General features: G+C 42.0%; 1 protein-coding gene across 1 annotated transcript in view; it reads left to right on the forward strand.

Annotated features, from left to right (window-relative positions):
• The window catches only part of nkd1 (NKD inhibitor of WNT signaling pathway 1), a 31425-nt gene extending 13061 nt beyond the window's left edge, over positions 1-18364 (forward strand). The window contains exons 4-10 of the mRNA XM_006779776.3: positions 6169-6226; positions 11469-11572; positions 11698-11793; positions 13391-13538; positions 14412-14493; positions 14944-15071; positions 15837-18364. Of these exons, the coding sequence (XP_006779839.1) occupies positions 6169-6226; positions 11469-11572; positions 11698-11793; positions 13391-13538; positions 14412-14493; positions 14944-15071; positions 15837-16369 (1149 nt within the window). The 3' untranslated portion in view covers positions 16370-18364. The remainder of the gene's footprint in view (positions 1-6168; positions 6227-11468; positions 11573-11697; positions 11794-13390; positions 13539-14411; positions 14494-14943; positions 15072-15836) is intronic.
• Positions 18365-19285: the final 921 nt, after the last annotated feature.

The following is a 19285-nucleotide window of genomic DNA, read 5'->3' on the forward strand; positions in this document are numbered from 1 at the left end:
GTCTCCTTGCTCTATCCAGGGAGGCAAGAACAAACCCATTCAGTTACTGGAAAAACAGTATATGAGGCAAAAGCAGAGTTTGTATGATTGTAACAAGCTAGAATATTTGATATGACCACTGTTGTTATTATTTTGAACTCCCTTAGACAAGCTTTCTTCTAAATTCTTTAAGTTGTCTTCTGGAATATGTTTACAGGCTTCTTGAAAGACATTCAAAGCTCTTCTTTGGATGTGTCTGCCTTTTGCTTCATTTTCTGTCAAGATGATTGTGCACTTCATCAATAATGTTGAGGCCCAGGCTCTGGGGAGGCCAATCCATGAGTGATAGTGTTCCACTGTGTTTCTCTATCCAGGTATGGTCAAAGGAGCTTGCAAAGAAAAGCGTCTGGACTTCTTTAAGTTGCTTGAAGACGTTTGACCTCTTATCCGAGAAGCTTCTTCAGTTCTAAGGTCAAATGGCGGAGAGTCCCAGATTTAAACCTGATTTAAAGTCCAGACGCTTTTCTTTGCAAGCTCCTTTGACTGACCTGGATGACTGAGAACCTTCACAGACCTATCCAGGTATGCTTTTACTGCCAGTGCAGTAAAAGCATACCTGGATATGCCTTTACTGCCTTGATATATGTTTGGGATTAGTGTCATGCTGAAAAATAAAACTGTTGCCAGTCAGACTTCCAGATGATTTTGCATGGTGGATATGATAGGCAGGTACAGAGCCTCCAGTAGGTATTTTAAGACCTTTTATCTGGGTTAGGCTGGATAAAAGGTCTGTCCAGACATCACGAACTGCATCAGGGACTTATCTGATTATTTCAGGATTCAAATAAGGGATCCTTTGAGTCATTTATTTTTTTTTTACAATTTTCAGGTAGTAGTCAGGTGACCATGGGGATGGCTTCAAAAGGAAGATCCCTCACCTGCTTTCTTCGTTCCTTTCACGTCAGGAGCTCGGATACTTTCTGGTCGTCAGCCTTCGTTTGTCTCCATTGGTTCCATCAGTGCTGTCTCTCGTTTCACTCTGACATCCTGGTCTGTTCGTAACACCGATTCCTTTCCAAATCCGCCTTTAGCGCTCCGGGTGTTACTAAAGTAAACTGTGTGCTCCTTCCCTCCCATTGTCAGGTCTTTGCCACGTTTGGATCTAGCCAAAACACAATCCATGTGTCTCACTCCGCACCGACATTAATCTCAGAAAATATTATTTTAACTGCCAACAAGGCCAACGTTTTAGTACCGTGAGGTTGTTTACCGAAGCAAGATGAAAATAATTTGTAAAATGTGTTAATAGGACTGTGACGTTTTAATTTAATTTCCTTCAGAATGTGCTACAACAAATTATTTAGAATTAAATTGGCTTCGTATCAGGTTGGGCTATGACAAATATATCCATATTAACTTTGATTCTGTCTCATGCACACTGCTATAAAAACTTTAAACAGTCTTTAGCCTGCCAGCTCCATTGTACAAAGATGTCTGATTGCATCTGTGTGGGAACTGCCTAGTGAACTCACAGGGAGCTAGTGGTTTCATGTGTGTTGCCTCCTGCGAAGGCTACCCAGGAAGCTTTGTTTACAACAGGCGTAAGCACTGTTTGCAGTATATGAAGCCGAGTACACATCCCAGCTGAACAAAAGGTGCTGCTGAATCAAGTGCTGTCTTCATGATAAGTTGTAAGGTGGTTGAAATACATTGCTACGAAGTTAATAAACAGTGACCTCATCATTTTCCCTTTAGTTAACAAATAAATATTGGAAATTTGTATCAGTCATCCTTTTTTTGTAGCTTGCTACCTTTGGACTTGGACTTTGCTATCTTACATATATTGCCAATTTAAATAAAATAGTGTGACGTTAACCTGCTTTTACCATTGACCCGCCCATTTTTACGAGCACTCTTTTTTTGTAATTTAACAGCCAAATTACAAAATAAGTAGTAAAATATAAAACAGCTTTGATAAAGAGTTAAACATGAACAAAGAGGTGTGTAAACCCGCCATCTATGTCTAGACTATCTAAACACACATTTTCTGACTAATGGGTTTTGGAAGGTTGAAATCTTTTCAACACAGTTTTAGCACCAGATAATATTTTATTTTTAGTTTGCTTTATACTAATGTAACCCCAATCAATGAAACAGCTGATGTTAATTTGGCATTCTTTTTTATAACATCTAACAGCTGGCAGTTTTGTTAATAAATAAGACATATAAAAGACATTTAAAGTAGTAACACTGTATATGATGTTAGCACAGTAAATATTATTAAACATTTCATCCATCTTTGGCACTTCCAAATCCATATTTATAAAGTGTACCGTTGATGAGGTTTCCAAAACAGTTCCAATGGCCAAACTAAACAGGCCTTCAGACCAGCGAGCAATGTAGATGGGATGTTGTAATGGGACTGGCACACTGTGTTCTGTGTTACAGTCCAGTAATAAATCACTTTCTGGTGAAGGGGATTGAACAACTTTAAAGCACACAGGATTCACACGTGTACGCTTACACTAAAACGCTCGAAGAAGCTCTGAAAGAACGGGCTGCTATTGAACGCGAAATGCTTTAGTCTCTGGTTTCCACAGAACATTAAACATCATGTCAGCAAATTGTTTTAGCTGGTCCTAAGTCGAGAAAAAAACGCTTGTTTGTGCCCTGGAGGCTGCAGTTTGGGCTGAATCCCACAGAGACACTAGTGGGAAGTAACTCCATGATTGAGTTTTCATAAAACCGCCTCAATGAGAAACAGGAGTGCAAACACCTAACGCTGTAACACCTATTGTATAAGTCAGATCAACAGTGCGTCAGTGTGGATTTTATGTCATTATGGAGGTTTAAATTTTGTCTAAGCTGAGGTTGTGCTACTGTAGATGAGAGGGGTGAAAGGGCGTCTTCTCTTTGAAGCGCTCTGTCACAGTGACCTCTGCCCTCTGAATTTATAAGAGTCCCGTAGATTCCCATTACTGCCTCATTTCTTTTCCAAATAAGATTGATGGCTCTGTTGTAGTTACTGTTTTACACGCATTTTCAAGATTATTGCGGACACGCACTGTGTGTGAATTTGAGAAATGAGACACGGTCTTCTCATTTGATAGCCCTGAGCATTCAGACTCATTACGTGTTTGTAAATGTTGCATCAGTCGAGCCTCGTCTCCACTCATTAGTTCAGAAATACATTTCAAGAGGATGACCAGCATCGCAGTTTAGGGCAAATCCATGTTGAGCTTTTTCATTTCAAATCCAACCAGCACGAATAAGTTCAAACCTTTATTTTTGTGGTTTTGAAAAATGTGACTTTTATATTTAAGATCAACTATAGCTGCTAGTATGTGATTTTAATTGCATTTTTATGTATTCATTATGTGCAAATGAGTATTTGTTGTTTCTATTTCAGGTGTTTTTTGGTGGAGTTTTTGGCTCGTATTGCATCTAGAATTGGGTGATAAAATAACAAAAAAGGATATTTGTCTAGCTGAAAAGAAAAGATAACTAGAAACAATCTTTGTGTCATTCCAAATCTTTTATTTGGAATGACATAACAGTTGTGTTGAGGACGTTAAACAGGGACCTTATTTCCAGCTCCACCTTTTTTTCTTCAATTATTCAGAATAATCTTGGCCATCTCATATTGGCCATTTGTGAATTCCCTCAGCTCACTCTCTCCCTTTTAAAGCCACCCTCTCATAAAGCCAACTTTCTTCTAATTGGCCGCCTGTTGCAAACAGAAGGTTTAAACAGCAGGTGGGTGGGGCTTGGGTTGTTACATCCATAGCAGCATGTTTGAGATGACCTCATAAAGACTGAAGAGCAGAGTCTACTGAGGTTTTGGCTTGTGAGAATTACTTGTATATATGCTGACCTCATTATTTGGAAACTTTGACTGCATATTATATAAATAGGTCACATAAAACGCACAGATAATCCAAGAATCTTAGTTTTGCAGTATAAATCTTCCCTTTTCTGTTGCTAAACAAAAAAAATTGCTTTATTGTTCTTGTGACCAATTGAGTGGTGGGAAACCTTGAAGCAAACAATGTTTATTTTAAGAACTAAATGGCATTTTGGTGATTTGATCCATCATTGCCAAAGACAGAAGTTATGCTTCAAGGTAAAGTACTTTTGTAAGTCAGATTTAACCATTATATCTTTATACTTGACAGCTTTACAACATGAAGTTTTTAATTAGACTGTCAAAAATAATCATTGACATGCTACATGGAAAAGGGAAATGCACTTTAGAGGAGAAATAAGGCTGTTCTGTTCCAGTTTTAGAATTATTTCTGTTTGGTCTTTTGGTATTTTCACATCTATTTGTGGTTAGAGAGTTTTGATCAGAGGAGAAGGCGAATGTGTTTGGATCTGCTTGTGTGTGGGTGTGTGCATGTGAAATTACAAAAAAAAGAAAAAAATCCTGGGATATTTTCTCCTTAACACTGACCAGAGCAAATCCCAGAGAGTAACCCCAGCATGCTAATAATATAGCTCCCATCCATCACCACAGACAACAACCAATTAGTACATTCCTCTTCCCCCTTTTTCTCATGTTCTTGGCTAACCCCTCAATAATTCTGGATCATTCATCAAAAAACTGAAACGCATTCAAGATGCTGTTTGTGTGCGTGCGCGAGGGTCTGTTTTTTGGTGCGTAAGGAATTAAAGGAATGTTTGTTGTGGATTGATTTTGTTTTTCTGGGGTTAAGTGACTGTGACAGTGTCTGTAAACCATCTGAATAGGTTCGCACACATCAACAGGCTCACTCCTTTGTGGCTTTTTCACTATCTGAGTTTAAAAATGAGGTGGAATTATGTATACTGATATAAAAAGAGAAGTCGATACTTTATCTAGTAACCATGCAGTGTTATTCTGTATCATTTTAGCACTTTAGTAGTGAGATATGTGTACTGTGGAAGGGAGTCTCTGTGACGGGGGCAAGTAGTGATTAACCGAACTCAGGCTGAATAATTTTCTTTAAAACAAGAGACTTTGTATAAGAAATTAAAACTTCCACTAGTAAACACTAGTATTATCAGACCTATAATGATACTTTATTTAAGATAACTGCAGCTTACTAGAACATTTACTGGAAATCCCAGGCATAAGTAACCTCAAAATCAAATTCGTATAATTTTCTTCTGGCCGATTCTCCTGTGAATCAGCCAGGTGTGAGTTGCCCAGATTTGCAAACATCTTCTGTAGAGCAGGGTCATGAAGCCAAGTTGGAATCTATGTTGACCTACTCATACCAATAACAAACAGATTTTTCCCAGGTCTCTGCTTTGGGGTATTAGTCTGTCAGCCCTAGTCCTGTGGTTAGTTGTATTCTCTTCCACAGGCCACCCACGGTGTTGTAACCTAGCCAGTAGTAGACTGAGGAGAGTAGGATCAGCCAATTTGACCCTTTACCACACTGGAGTACTCAGAAATCTGCTCTCACACTGTAACACACCTGTCTTTCTCACATTTATGATCACAGAAGGCACAATAAACATGCACGTTGTTTTATAAAGTTCGTTAACAGTTGTCTGGGTTAATCATCGCCAGTGACAAGTCTCCTTTTTAACACATTTTGTGCAGTTTTAACAATGGAGCAGCTTTTCTTTTGCAGGGGCTTATGTGCAACGAAAAACATTCATGCATTTATATGCATTTGTCAGCCTGTGAGTAATGATTTTCAGCTAGTAAACTCTAAGGATCACATGTCCCTCCAGCCTCTGTGGTATGCACTAACAGTCTGAGCTTCCAGAAGAGGGGTCCCAGGTGAAAATGTCCCAGGATAAAAAGAAATCCCCAAGCCTGCTGCTGTAGTGAGAGTCTGACACTGAAATAGCCAACAGTCTTTCTCAGAACCCGCTGACGGGTCAGTGGTAGTAATTTAAAAATTTCTTTCATAGTCTCAAATCTGACTGCCAGTCTTTTGCTTAGTTTGTTTCAGTCCTGCAATTACCAACCTCTTAAACTTTCCGCTGCTGTTTAAGCTCAGCGCGCACTTGTCAAACTTTGTTCATATATAGACATATAAAAGCTGTAATTTCGATTCGGCCATGTCACTCTGCGTTGAAAAGCAGTGCTGTGGATTTGCATCGTTAAAGATGTTTGTTTTTATGTGACAAAAATATGACGACTTTTGCTTTATGTGACTTAAACAATGATATATGCGTCTTTTTCTTTCTCAGGACTCCATGGATGAAGCATGTGCTGAGGGGATTGGTAATGAACACTATCGTTTAGAAGGTAGGTCTCTCCCAATCTTTTTCCTCTCTGTGGTGAAATTAGTTGGAGTACTGTTTCAGTTGAATGGAAAAAAAAAAACCCTATCCCAAAAACACTATTTGGAATTGAACTTCAGGTATTTGTGTGGCTCTTTGATCCAGTGCTTCATCCCTTCCTCCTCTGCTCCACACCCATTCTCTAAGCCCCAGCAATGTGCTGATGAAGTCCCTTTTACTTTCCCTCCTGCCTTTTCACCTCCTCCATCTCTCATCCGCCCCTCCCCAGCGGTGCACTGCAAAGTGCCTCCATTCCCCCATGTTTTTTCCCTGATGTGATGTGATCCTGGATTAAGAGCTCTGGGAGGAGAAAGTCTCTCCCTCCCATTTAAAGACACGATTGGACGTGAGGTGCAGGCAAAAATGTAGGGTCGAATGAGACCAAGCCAGAATCTGGAGGCATGTCAGAAAATTCCGTTTTACTTCAGTTTCACTTCAGTGGATAATAGCAGAGAGACAAGAGATAATGTGACTGATAAATGGAGTTTGAAATGATTTTTAGCAACTGGGCTAAACTGTGTATGGGCCAAGCCTGTCCTCCCTTCAAGACAGATGTTGCTAATTAGAGTATGCTGCTCTCTTCATTCACTTTGATTAATAGCCACAGTTCAAGACAGCTTAATAAAAGACTTCATAGTTTATGTGTCAATATCTACATAGTACTGACCTCTAAAAAATTTTGTTTTTGTTTAAGAAACAGAGTAGTTACAGATCTTACTTAGATCTCAAGTTGGGCAAAGCTGATTATAGCTTGAATTGTTAAAATATTTCTATAGGCATTTGATATGTTCATGTTGTCTGTTTTCAGTCTTGAATAAATTGACCTTTTGTACACATAAAAAGGGACTACTAGGTCCCTGATACAAGTAGCTGTGGAGGTTTTATAGAATTAACAGATAAAATGGGAAGAGAGAGAGAAGAAATGACAGTACGAACAACAAAGAGAAAGGGCTTCTTTTGTCCTCACTAAGACCAAAAAAGTGGACCACATCAGTCCAGCTCTGAGGTCTTTACACTGGCTGCCTGTCCGTCAGAGGATAGACTTTAAAGTTCTGATGCTGGTCTATAAAGCTCTGAATGGTTTAGGACCAAAATACATCAGTGACCTCCTGACCCAGTATGAACCTTCCAGATCCCTCAGGTCGTCTGGATCCGGTCTTTTATCAGTTCCCAGAGTCAGAACCAGACACGGAGAAGCCGCATTCAGCTTTTATGCTCCTTATATCTGGAACAAACTCCCAGAAAGCCTCCGATCAGCTGAAACACTCAGTTTATTTAAATCCAGGTTGAAGACTCACCTGTTCTCAGCTGCATTTGAATAAAGCACCAAATCCGCACTCAAAACTTACATTTTAACTACTGATTTTATCTACTGTTCTGATTTTATCTGTTTTGATTTTATATACTGTTTTGTTTGTTTGTTTGTTTGTTAATTAGTTAGTTTGTTTGCTTGTTTTAATCAATTTTAAATCATGCTTTTTATTTGTTTTTGTTTCTAATGTCTCTGTAAAGCACTTTGAATCACCTTGTTGTTGAATTGTGCTATACAAATAAACTTGCCTTGCCTTGCCTTGCCTTGCCTTAAGGAAGTAAGTTAAAGAAAACATGCAGCAAAAATTGAGAAGAGGAAAAAAAGCTCAGTGATGAAATTAGCTTAAGGATTATTTACATCTGTACTGCTAGGATTCAAGAAAACCTACCGTTGCAAACTTTTTAATATACTCTTTAACCTTTTGTTAAAAAAGAGAAACAGTCCTTTCCATCATCACCTCCTTTCACATCTGGCTCACGTGTTGGATACACAGCGATTACAGCTGGTCACAAAACTGCTGGAGGAAAAGTTACCTTTCAATACAAGAAGCATCCCATCCAGGCCTTCCCGAAATCATGCTGGTTCTGCCTGTACATATAGGGGAGGAGTGGGGGGCTGCTATGTGTAATAAAGTATTTTAGCTTAGCCGACTGAGTGTGATTGCTCACAGTGTGTGGCAGCTTTCCCAACCTGCCTGCGATGCTCTCTGCGTGTGTGTGTGTGTGTTTGCGTAACGCGTATGCATGCACAAGTGTATTTCTGTCACTGGAACGGCCTTGGCATGGAGGGTGCCAGACTCGACTGCCCTCATCTTGCCCCTCAGATCTGATGTGCAGCCAATCCCGTAGCGGCAGCTTCACTCATAAAGAGTGGGCTTATGTCTGTGATTGGGAGGGGGTCAGAGGGGGGGAGGAGGGTGATAACAGATTACTGTTACTCCTCCCGGCATTTCATTAGCCGTGAGATAAGCATCTCACCACCATATTGAGCCTGCTTCGGAACAGATTTGCCTTCGCACACAATGTTCCCTTTGAGCACCTCAGATGATCAAACAGCAGGACCCCAAATGCTGCTTCTCTCCAAAAAGTTGGTAAAAGCTCCCTGGGATGATGCCTTTCATTTCTGGCATTTTCCCCTACCCAGGGATGAGACAGGTCTGCTTTGATCTGCTTTGGATCAGGAGGAAAGAAATTGGGCTGTTGTGTCTGCTCTGTTGGCGAGCAAACAAACAGTGTTTCAGATTTGACTTGGCTTAATTAATTAGTGATTCTGTTTTACAGCCGGTCTGATCCTCTTCCAGAAGGTTTGAGAATGGAACTTCAAAGTGTGGTGGGAGGGGTTTGGGGAGGGTGGGGGTGAGGGGTGTGGCTTTATGGGTGGATACAGCCTTCGTGGCTGTGATTGGGTGATGGGGATGGTGGAAGGGGAAACCTAAATGACCAGAGGTGAAACATACTAGGGGCTCATACTAGAATACATCTGTTAGAATAAGGTAATGATGTGTCTGGGTAATTCATAGAGTTGTAAAGGTCCTGACTGGTACACCTACTGATTCTCAGTTACATACTGTTTGTGTCTGTGGCCTTATGTTCTAAACAAATACTTGATTTCAAAGCATAGAAGACAATTTTGGTTGCATTAGATCTGGGCTAACACCCAACACTGAAAGTTAGACTTTGAACTGAACAGCGACAGTTGAACCTTGTAATACAGTAAAAAAACAACAACAACTCCTTCCTCAACTTTGACCTCATGTTTAAAGGCACTTCCACTTCACTCATTTCAAAGTTAAGGTTTATGAATTTGTCTTTCTTTAGATGCCAAAACATACAAAGAGTGGTTAACACAACTCTTTGAACATTTACAGGGCGATCGTGGCTCAAGAGTTGGGAGGTCACCTTGTAATCGGAAGGTTGCCGGTTCGAGCCCCAGCTTGGTCAGTCTCGGTCGTGTCCTTGGGCAAGACACTTCACCCGTTGCCTACTGGTGGTGGTCAGAGGGCCCGGTGGCGCCAGTGTCCGGCAGCCTCGCCTCTGTCAGTGTGCCCCAGGGTGGCTGTGGCTACAATGTAGCTTACCATCACCAGTGTGTGAATGGGTGGATGACTGGTTGTGTAAATACAAATACAGGCCATTTACCATTTAAATACTCCACTGGTGAATTTCAGAGCTTTTATGTATCCCAGAAAAGGCACTTGCTAATACAAGGTTAAACGAAACTAAACATGTTGTTGGAGACATTTAACATCATCACACCAAATGAGATTAGAGATCAGTGGTGGTGATGCTGAAGTTGTCATGTTGTTTGTTCGTAAGCTAATATTGCATTGTGACTTTTGGTAATTGCATATAATGTCACAACTGTCACAGCTGAATTAACTTGAGGAGAATATGTTTAAGATAATAAGCAAATTTTCTCGAGTAAACCAAAGATTTTTGAAAAATCTTAATGGATTTTTTCCCCAGGTAACCATGGCGATGCTTTCTTCATGGTTGGCCTACAAAAACACATCATCCCTGAAGCACTCTATACAGACATTTGTGCCAACTGATTCATCAAAAGGCAGAGTCATGGAGCCAGTGCAGATGCATTCACATCAGTGGTAGATTTGCTTTCACACACAGTGTTCACTTTGAGCACCTCTGATCAAACAGCGGGACATAGCCTCACCTATGCTCACTGATTTGGGGTTGAAAGAACGCTTAGGTCTCGTGGTTTGTATTAGCACAACACTGTTACTTTGAACCCTGTCCAGGTGACTCTGTGTTCAGTAAAGACTAGTACAGTAAAGAGGTGAATAACGATGTCATATTAATTGGTAAAATGTATGCGACACATTTTCCACAGACTGTCTAACTGTGAGCCTGGATGGTGATGTACGGTATATATCTTTCCAATAAAATGGTGAGCTCTGCTGCACTGAGCTGGGCTCGGGGGCCTCTTGGAGACCTTCAGCTCTTTCACTTCCACCATTTATATTCAAATGCTGGTTGCCATATTCTATCATGTTTTAGTCATGTTATGCCATTCAGTTTCATGTTTAACATCCCCTCTTAGGGTGAACCTACTGAGATGATATGCAATATATTGTAGCTAACGGCTTAAAACTATTACTATGTGTGTGGATGATGGAAGAGCTTTTGCCACCAGAGAATTAGGGCTGTCACAGTTTCAACGTTTCATCTCCCAGCCTTGATTTTATTGTTTTGATTCTGTAGTACTTCTGCTCAATGGAATGATGAAGTAATGAACTCTTTGCCTAACTTCATGCAGAAAAAGTGTTTTTTCAGTTTCTGGTAGAGGCTCCTTTAAATGTCTTTTAAAAAACAAGAATCACATCCTTGTTTTTTTTTTTATCGCTGTAGGGACTTGACCCCACACTGTCATGGATCAGTTTGCTCTGATTGCTAACATGAAATGCTCCAAAAAGCATTTTTGAACTGTGAGAACCAAACTGTGCCTTGATTTTCTGCCGCCTTTGAGCATGATCAAAAACAGTGTAAATAAAACCTACAACTTCAGTGCACCTCAGCAGCCCAGTGAAAAAAAAAAAACCCAACCAAACAAAAAATCCAACCTAATTTGCAAGTTGTTCCTAAGCTCATCAAAGTGCTGTTCTGCTTGCAAAATATATAACTGGGATCAAATAAATAAAAATACAATTTAATGATAAAAACTGTAAGGCAAAAATGGTTAAGAGTTTGGCTGTGTTTTTACATCCAGGAGCGCTGGAATGGATGACATGTCTTAATTGTGGCTGCCAAACTCGGAAGTCAGAGCTTACAAGGCGCACTTGATTGCGACGACATATCCTCAGGTTATGGCTGCACCCAATGCTGCCATCCTCAGGCTCTCTCTTTTATCTTTGTGTGTGTCTGTGTGTGTGCCATTGCAGTGGCTTTACCCCCGGAGAAGACAGACAGCTGCTGTGTGGAGGAGAAGATGCAGGAGAGGGACAGCCAATCTCCCGCAGGGCCTCAGAAACAGCTCCAGTTTGAAGTGAGTGTCAACACAAAACAGGACATTTATTACTTCCCCCTCTGGATGAAACTAGGGCAATAGCAGGACACACAAATACACACTCACACGCTGTATGGTACTGATTCAATGCTGGGCTGTTTCAGGAGTTGGAGTGCGCTGTGTCGGTGGAGGAGGATAACAGGCAGGAGTGGACCTTCACCCTCTACGACTTTGACAACAGCGGCAAAGTTACGCGAGAGGTAATCGTCTGCTTCAGTGGAAAAGCCTTTAATTGCCTAATGAATAAATAAAAGACGACATGATAATAAGACAGTGAATACATCCAAATAACTGCCAAAAACATGCACTAAATTTAAATTGAAATCCTTAAAACGTGAAATCCGCATTTGTTTATTCTCCTGCATGTTTCACACATTAAAGAGATTTGCACAGAAAAAGCCTGGCCGGCAGTTTGCTTATCCTGAATCATGTCCCACCTTAGGTTGGAATAAAAATCAATAACTTCCCTGTTCACTTCTTTTTGGTATCGCCACACCCGAAAGGGAAGCATGGATAGAAAAAGCCTCTAACCCAGTCTTACTTGTAAGAACTGAATCCAGCAAAGGTATGTGTTTCCGCTCCTGTGAGGCACCTTGTGGCTTGCGTCTGCCTGGTACAGATCTGAGAGAACATCGAGAAAGGCCCGTGTTTTTTGAGAACAACTTGAAACAGCGCAAAGAGACTGGAGCTGTCCTCTGTGTGGTTGGCTGTGCAGCTTTTTTGGCATTGCCTGTGGCTCCACGGCTCATGAGACAGCGGCTTGGAGGGGGGAAAGAAAAGCTTTCTTCTCCAGCTCTCTCTCTCTCTCTTTTTTTGTAATCCATTCACACAAATAAAAAGAAAAGGAAACCCAAAAATGACACAGGAAGCTTTTATTTTATTTTAATTGAAATTTTTTACATTTTGTCTGTGTCTGAAACCAGTATGTGGAACTGATCCCTGTAGAATTTATAATAGTCCTTTTTATGAGTCATAGTGGTATAGTGAGTAAAAATCATGCTTTTGCAGTCTTGTGTGGTTCAGTCTTGATTCTTAGCAGTTATAGTGAAACCCTCTTACTTCCTAAAGACATCTGAGATGCAGCACATGATACGAGTCTGGACATTTTACTTCTGTACCTAGGAAAGAATCCATCATAGTTCCCGATACTTAAGCGGGAGTCATTAGTTCAGTGCAAAATATACCGATTAACGAGCCACAAGAGCTAGCTATGCTTACTGCTATGTGAACTTTTTTCATTTTACAGCATTGACAACAAAAGTTATTAGTTTGTATAAACAGTTTTAGCTTTTCCACTTTTCAGCATAGTATTTATCTGATCCTTGTTTGTATGTGTTACTATGCCTAGATGTTGCCGCTACTGTAGATGTATCTTCAACAAATTTAACAAATATAGAAAGTGCAGCGCTCACAGCTTAATACAACTCATATCAGGCCTGACAGGCTTCCGTGCCACTGACAAGACATTTGTTTTTATGAATTTATAACTTGTCTTTACACCCAACTTGATCGCTTCACTTGGAAAGCAGAAGTAACTGATGTCAGTTTCTCTGTTCACTGTTGTCTAAGACACTTCTGTAAATTCTTCGCTAGCATGATATTTATTATGCATGGTCTAAATGCTTAAAGCTTAAGATTCATGGATTCAGAGTGTCGGCATAAGAATACTCTCCCATGTTCCATTTCTCTTGAAAATCTGTATTTGTACCAGTGTGATTAAGAATCTGCAAGATTGAACATTTAATTAATGAAAGATGAAAAAAACCCTAACAAATTCTCATCTTCTGTTTCCTGCAGGATATCACCAGCCTGCTGCACACCATCTACGAGGTTGTCGACGCTTCAGTCAACCATTCTCCTGGCAGCAGCAAGACATTACGTGTCAAGCTCTCTGTGGCTCCTGACTCCAGCCAGCGGTGGAGGAGCTGCACGCAGGGTGCCACAGGTAAAGCTCGCATTAACGCAGTGGGTGGGAGCAGCGGAGAAGAGAGGGCATTTCGGGGTCCCCCTTGTGTTGCATGCTGTCAGCTCATCCAGACATGTGTTTGTTGTCATGCAGAAAGGCGGCTTCTTCAGGCCTGTCAGCGCTTTGTTCCTTGCAGTTTCGGCGTCGCTCCATCTCTCCCACTCAATGGGGTTCATTTTTAATGATGGGGGGAGTGACAGAGCCAAGAGAGAGCCCCCTCCCTCAGCGCCTTCAAATACTCTGAAAGAAACCTTAAGAGATGTGCTGAGTCCTTTTGATAACCACAGCCATTTTTCTTTTCTCCAAAGTTCCCTTTTTTCCCCCCCTGCTCCCCCTCTCTTCGTCCCCCCCCTTCTCAGAGCTGCTGGGAAAATATAGCTGCGTTCAACTTAACTTTTCTCACTGACGACTTGGTAAACAAGTCGTCAGGGAGAAATATCTCAAAAAGTATATATTCCTGTGTGTTTGCGTCCTATTGTTCCGGCTATAAATATCTGTCAAGAGATTGAGGCAGAGCATGCTTTGAAAAGATTGCTGGTTGACTTCATGCTAATTTCAAACCGCATCAGATCTCACATCCTTAATAAACTATTTCTGAAGTCTGCATGTTTTTTTTTTTATTCCACGCCTTATAAAAGACTGGGAGTTGAAAATAGAATAAATGAAGCACTGTTGTTTTTCCTTTTCTATAGATCTTCAAAGTAAAACCCCAAAACAAAGGTTGCTTTCTTCTGAGGCTTGTGTGACTGTTGTCGTTCGTGCTTGGGTGTGTGTGTGTGTGTGTGTGTGTGTGTGTGGCAGCTCTGTGTTGCTCTCTTTGATAATAGCCTCCTGTCTTTCACACATACTCAGACTTACCCCACCCAAGAGAGAAAAATGACAAGTGCATTGAAGACCCCAAGAGTGCAGAGAAGAAGTCTCGAGCACTCCTAAGGTAAACCCATCTCTCTTGTACGTGTCTCAGTGTCTGCTGGTTGTAGTGTATACAGTTATATATGAATAAGCAGCATGTTAAGGCTTGTGCCACTGATTTTTCAATCTAAAAGTAGAAACATTCCTACAAAACACGTCTAGGGGCAAAGTTTGTTTTAGGAGGACTTCTTACATGGGTTCTGTAATATTCCTTTACTCTCTAATTAGCTGTGCCCAGTGCATTGCAATGAGGAAGAATAAACAGCAGAGACACTTCACTCTCTGTGCTGTTCAAGTACTCCCAGTTGACATTCAAACCAGTGATTTTCCTATCACAATCTCACTTCTCTAACAATTACCGTGCCACAGGCTGATCATAAGGAACACTTGTTTTACTTTCTCCAAACATTACCAAAGTGAACCTCAGTGGCCCAAACTGCTACCTAATGAGCGGTGCCGCTTGTGTCCACAGGCGCCACCACAGTGACCACCACACCCAGCCTGGCTGCCAGCGCCACTGTGTGGATGAGAACCTGGAACGCAGGAACCACTACTTGGACCTGGCAGGCATCGAAAACTACACGTCCCGCTTCGGAGCCGGTGAGTGGACAGGGGCCAGTGGAAGGGGAGGGGAGGGAGAAATGCAGACGGTGGCCCTTTGAAGCTGCATCCAGGGGCCCTCATTACTGCGGCACCTGCTTGGAGCCATTAGATGGAACTAGCAGCCCACTGCGCTCCTCGCCAGTACAAACATCTGGGCTCAGGCAAGCACAATACATCAAGTGTTCAAGGCTAAAGCCCATCAACAGAGTGGGCTGTTGTTAAGTGAAGTATTAGGTGTAATGAGCAACAGCCTTGATCTGATGGTTAGTGATGACATGTGATTATTTTAATGTTAGCTCTGTCAGGAAAGTGCTAACAGAGATCTGCTCTCTGTCAAGTTGTTTCAGGGTTATCTGCATGGAGAAAGAACCTGACACGTGGCTGCCAGAATCCTACCGTCAAACCTTAAGTCAAAATTTATTAGAAAGCTGGTCACACAGCATTTTTTACACTGTGGTTCACTTTAGTTTGATCAAATTCTTCTTTTGCCATTTGCCATTGTTAAGATAGCAGAGTTGGAATAGATGGGAAATTTGGGTAAAGAGAGCAGGGGAATGAGATGCCACAGACTGGGAGGTTATACCATTCTCTGCCACACAATATGCTTTCTAACCCCTCAGTCATTGAGTTGCTCCATTTTCTCTGATTTTATTACTGAATTTAAAGGGCCCATTTCACTTTGAATGTCAGTTCTGTGACCCCATCATAGTTTTTAGTTGTTTGCAGTTGTTTAAAATAAACATTTTTGTCTCTCCTCCACAGCCCCTGCTGCAGAGATGACTAAAGCAGAGCCTCAGGCCAGGTCATCTAACCAGACTCGTTCTCGCTCCCATGAACCAGAAAATGGTCACTCCCATCCCCATCACCGCCGCTTACAGACTGTTGTGGACACCGTTGCTCCAGACAACCTCCACTCTGCCCGGCTGCGAGGCCAAGACTCAGGGAAACATGCCCTCCGTTCTCCAAAGACACACAGCCGTACACCTCCTGCGCAGATCAATGGCAGAGTGATGAGGAGCCGAGGTATTCCCCCTCCTCCAGCTCTACCCAGTCAGACTCCTCCTCATCAGTCTACAGCTCCGTACCGCAAACACAAGCAACGGTCCAAAGAGAGCCAGGGCTACCGAGCCTTAGGCCCTCTACCAGCACCTGGGCCAGTGGTGGAGAAAGAGCAGGTGAGGGACCTACCTAGCGTCCTGCTCTATGAGGGGGGTCTGGCGCAAGTTGTGCAGCGGCATGAGCATCACCATCACCATGAACACCATCACCACTACCACCATTTTTACCAGTCCTGAATTTCCATCTTGCCTGGAACAGCTCAGCACTCCTGTAAGGCCACAAAACCCATCCTGGTCAGCAGACACAGAGTGCAGGCTGCTCCCTCCTTAAACTCTGGGCAGTTACCCATGTAGTGGCATGCTGATAGACATTGAGGTGGAGAGGAGGATCATGGGACGGGTGCACATACTGACATGTTGTTAATCAGTATTATTAAAGAGGTTGCCAAACATAGAGAAGGTTGGGTATGCAGCAGGAGGCCACAGTACAGTAATATAAGACTAAGGAGCTTGAGGGTGGGGGGTTGAGAGGAAGCAAAGAGGAGCTGCTCACTTGTTCCTCTCGCCCTGGTTCTCTGATCCTCTACTGGATGAACTGTACAACTCCAAACCAGCACCACAATCCTTCCAGACCACTAAGCCAAAAGGTTTTCAAGGAAAAGAGGGACAAGAGGAAGAGTGACATTAAGATGAAAACATATGAAGGAATTTAAGTGATTGCAGAGCAGGGTGCAGTGTGTGTGTGTGTGAGAGCGGAATTTTGTGTGAATGCATGGGTAAACAAGGGTCTGCGTGTGTGTGTCTGAGTGTCAACACCGCTGTCTGCTGAAAACCACTTGAAGTGCACTCGTTTGTGTGTGAGTATTTAATGTAGGCTGTAGAGACGATTATGAAGATTCTGATTTAAGCATACAACGCCCCGTCAGCAAAAATGGGAAGGAAAATGTTGAAATGTTCTAAAGTGAAAAAGAAGAGCGATCCTAAATCCGCTGCTACCTCTAATTTTATCCTAATTGTTGTTGTAAAGGTGACTTTGACTAAGTATTCAGAGGTTATTTTCAATGTACTTTTGTCACAATCTGCAGTACTGAAATGTTGAATAGCTCCTTACATTTATTAACTAACATTTGCTGTACATAAAGTAAATATTGCTGTCAATTTTATAAGCTTTATTGATAATGTGATATCTTTGTATTCACTATCTGAAGCTCTGTGTTTTCCTTCACAACTGCATTTTTATTAAGACCACTAGCAGCCTCATTTTTTTTTTATCAAACTCTGTTAGTGATCCAGTGTCACACACTCTTTCACACTGACTTTCAACTCTCACCCAAATGTAACCTGTAATTATGGCAAGTGACTAAAATCCCAACCCTCAACAGTGCTGTTCAGAAGCTCTAACTCATGACACAAGCAAAGCTGAGTTGCCAGTGTTTTTAAAATGTTATGTTATTTTATGTTATGTCCTGTGATTTTTTCAGACAGCAGTTAGCTTTTAGAATACATCTGGTGTAAAGATCTCGATGCGCTCCAAGAAGCTTTTTCTTTATTTAAATATTTAAAATGTTAGAGATAAATCACATAGCTTTAGTGGCATGTTTGCATAAATTGAAACCTTGTTACCAGCACAAGGTGGGTGCGTTCATTCATCACTGTGCAGTGTGGCCTTTAACAAGACTTATTTACAGTTTATTATTTATGCAGCAAAAATGCTTTGCTGAGCATGCATGCAATATTTCCGAAGTGTTGTGTTTCGGCTATTAGCAGATACAGATATTCACACTCCCAGAATTTGTTCACAGTTTTGCGCACTCTGGTTTTCTGTTTCCAAGTCTAGTTCTTTCCCCAATTGGTAGCAGCTTTGTCATCCTTGCCCAGGGTCGCACGGCTTCTCCCTCTGTTTCCATGGCATCTTCCTGTCCCTCAGCTGTCAGCAGGTCTTTCACCGTGCCGCCATGTGGCCTCAGCGCTCAGCCAACAAGGCTCTGTTTGTGGTGCTCTTTCAGCTGTCTCATTCCTCTAGTCCTGGATGACATGGGGCCCTGCAGTCTCCACTGCAGCCATAATTCACCGCTCACTGCTGCTGTCCTGCCAGCACCGGGGACTGTCTATTCATATTGTCCCCTGATGCCCGAGGGGACTAGCATCACCATACCTGTGCCATCTCAGCTCTGACAGAAGCAGTAACCTACTAGCTGCTGATATGAGGGTGTTGATTTCCTTAATTCTAGGTAATCACTTTTCAGAAGTGTCAGTGTCACACTGAAAAGAACTTGCCCCTGTGCAGCTGTAGTTTTCTGTGTTTAAGTGCCTTGTGCAATGAAAATGTACTCCATTCAGAGGAAGGGCGTTTTCACCATATGGCTTTTGCAAATCAGGCCCCAGGGCTCATAATTGTCCACAATGCATCCATTTGAAGTACACTGAAAGGATTGTGTTTGATTGTCTTAGTTTGTTGTAAGGGTGTGTGTGATTGTAATACACAGGAATGCAGCGTATGCCAGTCTTGCCCTTAGCCCTGTGGTGTTGTCTCACAGCTGTAGCCTGTCTTCAGCAGAAGCCATCAGACGGGCCATCTCATGGGACCTGGTGGCAATGACGGCCTCATTTTCAGGCTGGGGTCACAGCTGTGCTCCATGCCTTAGCTTTCTCACCTCTTACTGTTTTTCCTAGATAAAAAGTCATTTCTACTGGAGCCCTCTCAGCGCTGTAGGTTTGTAGATACTAGTTTCCAAATACGAGTGTGAAAATGGTTCTCCCGTGGTAATGGACAGTGAGCAGGCGACTGTAGGGTGGTCTCATTTGTCATGGTGGACGAGGGCTTCTGAAGGAATTCGAGTGAGTCAGACCCAAAGCCAGGTTGGAATTTTTAAAATTTCTTTTAACCCCGAAAGTGTTTGACTGAACACACAGAGCTCTCTCTTCATTTGAATTTTTTTAATGCCCCGCTTCACATTCATAGACTAACCTTCACTAAAAACCTCAAATGTTCTTGATAGCATGTGCCTCAACAGCATTTGTTAAGGGTTGGGAAAGCAGTTGCGTTTCTGGTTTGTCGAGCAGACTTTCTTTGAGGGAGCGTACCTCAACCTCTAAGAAACCCTTGTGTTCTTACAACCTCCCTCTGTAACCAGCACTGTTGCTATCCCTATT

This window comes from Neolamprologus brichardi, chromosome 1, assembly GCF_056152115.1.
Source record: "Neolamprologus brichardi isolate AB-2024 chromosome 1, ASM5615211v1, whole genome shotgun sequence".
In the NCBI taxonomy this organism is placed as follows: domain Eukaryota; kingdom Metazoa; phylum Chordata; class Actinopteri; order Cichliformes; family Cichlidae; genus Neolamprologus; species Neolamprologus brichardi.